Source organism: Thalassophryne amazonica, chromosome 15 (genome assembly GCF_902500255.1).
Source record: "Thalassophryne amazonica chromosome 15, fThaAma1.1, whole genome shotgun sequence".
NCBI classification, from domain to species: Eukaryota; Metazoa; Chordata; class Actinopteri; order Batrachoidiformes; family Batrachoididae; genus Thalassophryne; species Thalassophryne amazonica.
The window spans coordinates 17,237,675-17,246,641 of NC_047117.1; the positions used below are offsets into that span (position 1 = coordinate 17,237,675).

The 8,967-nt window shown below is 40.1% G+C and overlaps 1 protein-coding gene across 1 annotated transcript; it reads left to right on the forward strand.

The window, feature by feature from the left end:
* The first annotated feature begins 1,181 nt into the window (after window positions 1-1,181).
* Window positions 1,182-8,534, forward strand: tlr3 (toll-like receptor 3). The gene is made up of 5 exons (XM_034188760.1): window positions 1,182-1,318; window positions 3,006-3,473; window positions 5,518-5,709; window positions 5,887-7,742; window positions 7,848-8,534. Exons 1-5 carry the CDS (start codon window positions 1,301-1,303, stop codon window positions 8,077-8,079), a joined length of 2,766 nt encoding a protein of 921 aa, XP_034044651.1. The 5' UTR covers window positions 1,182-1,300; the 3' UTR covers window positions 8,080-8,534.
* The last annotated feature ends 433 nt before the right edge of the window (window positions 8,535-8,967 follow it).

The following is an 8,967-nucleotide window of genomic DNA, read 5'->3' on the forward strand; positions in this document are numbered from 1 at the left end:
AAATATCAACGTAAACTTGTGCATTTATTGATGATGTAATGACAGCCATCTCCCCAGTGCCTTTACCTGACATGCAGCCCCATATCATCAATGACTGTGGAAATTTACATGTTCTCTTCAGGCAGTCATCTTTATAAATCTCATTGGAACGGCACCAAACAAAAGTTCCAGCATCATCACCTTGCCCAATGCAGATTCGAGATTCATCACTGAATATGACTTTCATCCAGTCATCCACAGTCCACGATTGCTTTTCCTTAGCCCACTGTAGCCTTGTTTTTTTCTGTTTAGGTGTTAATGATGGCTTTCGTTTAGCTTTTCTGTATGTAAATCCCATTTCTTTTAGGCGGTTTCTTACAGTTCTGTCACAGACGTTGACTCCAGTTTCCTCCTATTCGTTCCTCATTTGTTTTGTTGTGCATTTTCGATTTTTGAGACATATTGCTTTAAGTTTTCTGTCTTGACGCTTTGATGTCTTCCTTGGTCTACCAGTATGTTTGCCTTTAACAACTTTCCCATGTTGTTTGTATTTGGTCCAGAGTTTAGACACAGCTGACTGTGAACAACCAACATCTTTTGCAACATTGCGTGATGATTTACCCTCTTTTAAGAGTTTGATAATCCTCTCCTTTGTTTCAATTGACATCTCTCGTGTTGGAGCCATGATTCATGTCAGTCCACTTGGTGCAACAGCTCTCCAAGGTGTGATCACTCCTTTTTAGATGCAGACTAACAAGTAGATCTGATTTGATGCAGGTGTTAGTTTTGGGGATGAAAATTTACAGGGTGATTCCATAATTTTTTCCTCAGAATTGAGTGAGTCCATATTTTTTTCCCTCTGCTTGGTCTAAAAAAGTAACCGTTACTGACTGCCACAATTATTTTTCCTGATTTCTTATAGTGTTTCTTAAAGCCAGAAAGTTGCCATTTGAAATGACTTTAGTTTTGTGTCATGTCTGTGATCTGCTTTTTTCTACAAAATTAAACAAATGAATGAACATCCTCTGAGGCCGGTGATTCCATAATTTTTGCCAGGGGTTGTATAATAGCCAAGTGACCCTTTTGTGCATGTGCATTTTATCTAACAAAGACTGCATCCTGCAAAAGGGTTAATCCTCCAGCATGTCCATGTGCAGACAAAGAAATGAAACCAGATTTTCTAGTTTCATTTCCTGGTTTTGGTGCCGCACAATAACTCAAAGGGAGATATTCGCCTTCATGCATGAAGAAACAACGTGAGGCTGTTGTGTCTGGATGAAAAAGACAAAAACTGATTTGGCATCAACCTGCAACAGGCATTATGTGTGATCTGGACCTGGTAAGAACCGTCTTTCTGTATGTTTAATTCCTAAGAAGGCTGCACTGGTTTCACTCTTAGTACAGTGTAGTCAGACAATCGGAATATTACATGATGCTGGAAGCTCTGCTATAACCATCGTTACATGCACATGTTGGGATTCTCCCAGTAATAGTGCTGTTGGGTCGACGCGCTTTCAGACATTCCTGCCACAATATCACGTGCAAATCATGTTTGCATGACTGGATCCTCAAAATAAAAGGTGTCAGGAAGTACCTGTTTGATAAAAGGGATTCCCCCCATCCCAAAGTTAGTATGACATGACCCCTCTGTTTGCTGCCAGGAACCATACATGGTTACAGCAACAACAATGCACCATCTGATTAATCATATGTCATGTCTGATAAACGAGTCACTTAATAAAGGAAGCACGGGGCCTGAGAAGAAAATGGTAAAACAACTTGACATTTAATAGAGACAAATGGATGAGAAACTTTTACACATACATAGTACAAAAAAAGAAAAAAAAAAAAAGAGCGATAAGCTGTATGAAGTGCATAATGTGGGGTACAGGAAGCATGCAAACACACTGATTTTGAGGCTGCATGCACTGAAATCTGGGGATATAGTTACATTTAAAACAGCACAGATTATGTATAAAGCAAAAAATAGTTTATTTCCAGGCAATATTAATAGATGTTTTGTGTTGGGGCAGCATGGTGGTTTAGTGGTTAGCACTGTTGCCTCACAGCAAGAAGGTCATGGGATCAATTCTCACCTGTGGCCTTTCTGTGTGGAGTTTGCGTGTTCTCCCTGTGTTTGTGTGGGTCCTCTCTGGGTGCTCCGGCTTCCTCCCACATCCAAAGACATGTGGGTTAGGTGGATTGGAAACATTAAATAGTCTGTAGCTGTGCATGTGTTTGTCTGTCTATATGTGGCCCGGTGACAGACTGGTGTCCTGTTCAGGGTGTACCGCGCCTCACGCCCTATGACTACTGGGATAGGCTCTAGCCCCCATGTGACCCTTAATTTGAGTAAGTGGTTGAAGATGAGTTTTGTGATGGGGTGGTGTGATAATTAAAGAGCAATGTTAAACTTAAAAAAACAAAGATGGTGTTTGGAGCAAAACTATGAGGATTTCAGTTTGTGGAATGGGTTGGAATTTAAAGAATTGTGAAGAATTTTTTAAAAAATGTACATACATATACATATATATATATTATATATATATATATATATATATGATTGTTTATATGCATATGTATACATTTTTATTTTGTTTGGTTAAAGGGGTGGGCATGTATAAGCTTTTTCTTCTGCCTACACCCTTTTGGGCACATGGGTACGTTGTTAAATTGTTTTCTTTATAAGTTTTCATTGCTATTTTGAGTCTGTGTGTACTGAATAAATTCATTCATTCATTCATTCATATCAAAGTGGACTTGGATATGTGCCAAATCCACTTGTGCCACTACGTGCCATGTGTTATAGATTCTGCACCACAGATTGTCAAGCAAGGGGCCCAAAGTGTCTTTGTAAGGTGATGGGCCACCAGAACAGTTTCACTGCACCTTGCCATCAACCCTAAAATGTGCCAGGTTTTCCCTGTACAGCATGACAAATTTCTGGGGGGATCCTAAAGTGCCACTTGTTATACTTGACCCAATGCTGTACTTTATTTAAAACTTTCAAACTTTTTTCTTTTCAGTTTTATGAAGCGATACGTGGGCCTCGACTCCTTCTCCTCCCGGGGGTCATCATCATGTGCTGCTTTTTGTCTTCACCGTGCCACTGGGTAGCCTCCCAGAAGAAAACAGCATGTAACGTGGAGGACAACAGAGCTGACTGCAGCCACCTCAGTCTGAACGAAGTTCCTGCAAACCTTCCCAGTAACATCACCAGCCTGGACATGTCTCACAACAGACTGGTGGCTCTGGCTCCTGTCTCACTGGCTCCATACACAGGACTCCTCCACCTTGATGCTGGCTTCAACAGTATCACCAGGCTGGAGGAAGGTTTGTGCCTGAGGCTGGCTTTGCTGCAGATGCTCAATATGGAACACAATGAAGTGCATTTGCTGCAGCGTGAGGATCTGATCCACTGTGTCCATCTGACGTGGTTAAATATGGCTGGTAACAGGCTGAAAATCCAAGGAGAGCTTTTCTCTGCACTAACGGTACAGGAGCCATCAACGCTGTGTCATTTAGAAATAAATTCATATGCAAATTAACGCTTAAATTCTTCCATATTTAGACATTATCGCTGCAAAAAAATTCAGCCTTCAGGACTGTAACTCACTTATCACATTTAGGCTGAAAAATATTTTTTTCTTAAAATTCTGAAGGTAAGTAAAGTTCGTGTTTGTGACTTTGATTTACAAAAACCTTTGTGTTTAAAGGTGCTAAATATTTAGTGAGCTTTTATACAAAACATATAACTACAGTAAGTAGTCAGTATCTAGTAAAATATTTACTTATGTACTTGTAAAACATTTAGTTTCGATAAGCTAAATACTCTGTTACATATTTAATATTTCCTAAAGTATTTCTTATATATAAAAATGCGTAGCTAAATGTTTAGGTTTTTAAAGCTACGTACATAGCAAAATATCTGGTTGAATATTTAGCCAAATATGTAATATTTACTCAAACATTTATTATACATTTTAATATTTTGTAGTGACACCCTACTAGCATGGTTAATTTGCACATTACTGTAACATTTAGCTCAGGATTTGGGTTTCTCATTGTGCACCTTCTGCAGAAATTTTGCTAAATATTAAAGTAAATTCATTCATTCATCCACATTTATTTTTTTGCGTCTATCCGGGTCCAAGTCGCGGCAGCAGGAGCTCAAGCAGCTCATCCCACACTTCCATATCATCGGCCAAATCCTCTAACTCTTCCAACGAGATGCCTAGGCATTCCCAAGTCAACTGGGAAATGTAATCCCTCCAGCATGTCTCGGGTCTTACCAGGGGCCTCCTCCCTGTTGGATGTGCCTAAAAGACCTCGTTAAACTAAATATTTTCCCCAAAATATTTCAAGTTTAAAAAAAGATGTGGTACATGTTTAAATGTCTACCAAAATATTTAGCAACAATGTCCTTTTAAGGGCTTTTATTTTGTACACGTTCACTGGCAGCTCGGTGACTTAGTGGTTAGCACTGTTGCCTCACAGCAAGAAGGTCATGGGTTCAATTCCCACCTGTGGTCTTTCTGTGTGGAGTTTGCATGTTCTCCCCGTGTTTGCGTGGCTTTCCTCCGGGTGCTCCGCTTTCCTCCCACATTTAAAAGACATGCAAGTTAGGTGAATTGGACACTTTAGAATTGTCCAGGTCTCTTTTGCAGAATAGGTCTTGATCTCAAACTGGTTAAGTTAAAATTAAATATTAACATGTGTAGTTTCCATTTTAGCCAGTTTTATTTAGGTCAATATTTTGATTTCAGAATCTAAATAATAGGCCCTATAGACAGATGCTTAAATATTTAACCAAATATTGACTATTATACTAACATATCTATCGAGAAAGCAAGACACGTCTGTGTGTGTATATGGCTCGCATATCTCTCTATTTGTCTAATTGGCCTCATAGCACGATGATGTGCATCCTTTATTATGAAAATTTTAGGAATTAGTTTTCAAAACCTTTATTATGAAACCTTTATTTTGATTAACATTGTAACATTCAAACTTACAAGATGGCAGCTCACTGACGTTACTAGCAAATTTAACAACATCAGATAGTTCATGTTGCTCGCACCATGTCACAATAAAACATTTAATGCCAGCATCCCAACAAATACTTTTACTGTGAAAGGCATACTGTCAGTGTTCCTTATGAATGAGTTCAACTTGACAACACTGAGGAGGCATCCATTCTTTGATAACGCCAACAAATTTCCCACTATTTGTAAAACATTTCAGTAAGTACATAAGATGAATAAAATATTATATTTTCCCACAATTGTACAACGTTTCATTAAATACATAAGCTGAATAAAATATTATATTGAAGTAGATATTATAAGCTCCCAATTTTTATGGGAATACAAACTTCCTACGGGCACTGACCTAGTTTAGTCAATATTTAAAATACTTAAATATTTTGGGTACAACTTTCTTTTTAGGACTAATCTTAATGCTTTCCTCTTACTAGAATTGTTAATTTGCACGGTAACTCAATATTTCAACTTATATTTGTTCATTCTCTTTCCACAGAGTTTACAGTTTCTTGATGTTTCCAAAAACAACCTACGGTCGGCCAAGCTCGGCACTCAACCCCAACTCCCCAGCTTGGTGACCCTCAGATTGTCGTTCAATAGCATCACCACTCTAAAGAAAGATGACTTTTTCTTCCTTAACCAGTCTTTTCTGCAAGTCCTCGACCTGACATCAGTGTCTCTGAAAACGGTAAGAACCTTAACAAGAAACAGGAAATGGAATGTCAAAAAAAAGGAACAGTTTCTAGACATAGACACTATATGTGAGGCTCTGTTTCAGTTATCTGTTACACTTCCCTTTTTTGTTTCAACGTCAGACCTTTTCCTTTTTATTATTTATTTATTTATTTTTGTTATTATTTTGCAGGTGGAGCCTGGTTGCTTACAGCCTATTTCGAGCTTGAACACTTTGATCGTAGATGGGAACAATCTTGGCACTTTGGTGATTTCCAAACTCTGCTCAGAGCTCTCAGACACGGCCATCAGATCTTTGTCTCTTCAGAAAGTGAAGCTGGTGACACTCACAAAATCAACCTTTAAAGGGCTTGAAAACACAAATTTAACCTTTTTGGATCTATCGGACAATAGCATGGGTAAAATCGAGGAAGGCTCTTTTCAGTGGTTGCCCACGCTGCGGAATCTAACGTTGGTGGACAACAACATCAAGCATTTGAACAAGGACACATTTCAGGGGCTGAAATGTTTGACAAAACTCAACCTGAGGAAGGCCCTGGTGAAGAGTCGGACCTCTTCAACTCCAATTATTGACGATTTCTCCTTCCAACCATTGGGTGCGCTGGAGACTTTAGTATTACAGAGAACGGCTGTTCGTGAACTCACAGAACAGACCTTCACAGGCTTGACAAGCCTTCAAGAACTTGATATAAGCTGGAGCAGCTATGCATCACTCCGAAACATCACCAACAAGACTTTAGCCTCGCTTGCTGGATCGCCTCTCCGAAAGCTTATTCTCACAGGCACAGCAATAACAAACATTGGCCCCGGAGCCTTCTCCAGTTTGAAGAACCTCACCCATCTTTTTCTAGATTTTAACTTTATCAGGCAAACTCTTACAGGGAAAGAGTTTGATGGCCTCAGCCAAGTTCAAGTGATTAATCTTTCCAATAATCACCAGACAATTGAGCTAAGCTTCAAATCATTTATCAATGTGCCCAATCTTCAGGTGCTGACATTGGGAAAAAGCTTGTCAGGGACAACCTTGTACCTGGAACCTTCTCCATTCAAGCCCCTGGTGAATCTCACCATCCTGGATCTCAGTAACAATAACATTGCCAACATCCGACCAGATATGCTGGATGGACTCACAAACCTCAAGACACTGAGGCTTCAGCACAATAACTTAGCCCGGATGTGGAAGAGAGCCAACCTCGGTGGACCAGTCCTGTTTCTAAGAGGGGTTCAGAGATTGTCAATTCTGGACTTGGATAATAACGGGCTGGATGAGATCCCGCTGGAAGCTCTAAGAGGTTTGACAAACTTGCATGAATTAAGCCTTGCCAACAATCTTCTGAATACACTTATGGACACTGTTTTCGATGATTTGCTCTCGCTCCAGCTTTTACGTTTACAGAAGAACCTGATTACCACTGTGAGGCCAACAGTGTTTGCACAACCTCTGGCCAACCTCAGCTTGCTTGCCATGGACAGAAATCCATTTGACTGTACCTGTGAGAGCATCTTATGGTTTGTGACTTGGTTGAATCACACAAAAACCACCATAGCTCCTGGTCTCAAACACCAGTATATATGCAACACTCCCCTCGCTTACTTTAACCACTCAGTCATGGAATTTGACACACTATCTTGCAAAGACATGGCCCCGTTTTGGGCTCTTTATGTGCTGAGCAGCACGGTTGTTACTACTGTGATTGTAATTGCACTTCTGGTGCGCTTCCATGGCTGGCGAATTCAGTTTTTTTGGAACATTGTGGTCAGTCGTACCTTAGGATTCAGTGATGCCAAAGCTGAAGAAGGCAGAGAGTTTCAGTATGACGCTTATATCATACATGCAGAGGAAGACGCCAGCTGGGTAGAGAGAAGGCTCATCCCCTTAGAAGAGGACAACTGCAGATTTTGTTTGGAAGACCGGGATTCAGTTCCTGGGATGTCACAACTGGCATCTATTGTGGACAATATGAGAAATTCACGAAAAATCTTGTTCGTCATCACTGAAAATCTTGTAAATGACTCCTGGTGTAGACTGTAAGTTTTACAAAGTATGAGCAAAGTTTACAGCTTGTTTTGTTGAGCAAAGTTTTAGTAATGATGTGTGACTTTTTAAAGTCTTCTTCCTCACTCCACTTCCAGATTTAAAGCCCACCACGCCCTTCACCAGGTCATCGAAGCCAGCAGGGACTCTGTGGTCCTGGTTTTTCTGCAGGATGTGCACGACAGCAGACTGTTTCGCTCACTTTACCTTCGCAGAGGAATGTTACGTCCAAGCTGCATCCTCCACTGGCCCGTCCAGAAGGAGCGGGTACCTGCATTTCGCCAGAAGCTCTTCATTGCACTTGGCATGACGAATCGACTGCAGGAGTAACTGCATTAGCAATATTAGAATATTCCACTTAAACTGTGTCATGGGATTATGAAATGCTACCAGTTACTAAACCGTTTGCTCTATATGTATGTGGATATTCATCTTATTTGCAGCTCAGAAACTCAACTCGGAGGTTATTTGATGATTTTGAATTACAGTGTTTTACAAGTATTGTTTAACTGAACAAGACCTCTGACATTTGTTCCTTCAAAAATATGCAGAAACCCCTGACATCTTGTGGTCATAAAAATCAATGACATCCTTTTGTGTGCTTCAAATCTCATCCAAAAGGCTCATTTAAATATTGCAAACACCATACTCTTTTTTTTTTTCTGATAATGTTGTATTATTTAAATAAATATTGAGAGTGTCATACAATTTTGCTGCAAAAACAGCTCAATTTCAATTTCAATTCAATTCAGCTTACCGGCCACTTTATTAGGTACATTTTGCTCATCCTGGGTTGGATCCCCTTTTGCCTTCAGAACTGCCTTAATTCTTCGTGGCATAGATTCAACAAGGTCTTGGAAACATTCCTCAGAGATTTTGTTCCATATTGACATGATAGGACCATGCAGTCACCCATTCAACCAATCTGTCCATTCTCCTCTCACCTCTGACATTAACAAGGCATTTTCATCCATGCAACTACCGCTCACTGGATATCTCATCTTTTTTGGACCATTCTCTGTAAACCCTAGAGGTGGTTGTGCATGAAAATCCCAGTAGATCAGCAGTTTCTGAAATACTCACATGAGCCCGCCTGCACCAATAACCATGCCCCGTTCCAAGTCACTTAAATCCCCTTTCTTCCCCATTCTGATGCTTGGTTTGAACTTCAGCAAGTCGTCTTCACCACCTCTAAATATCAAAATGCACTGAGTTGCT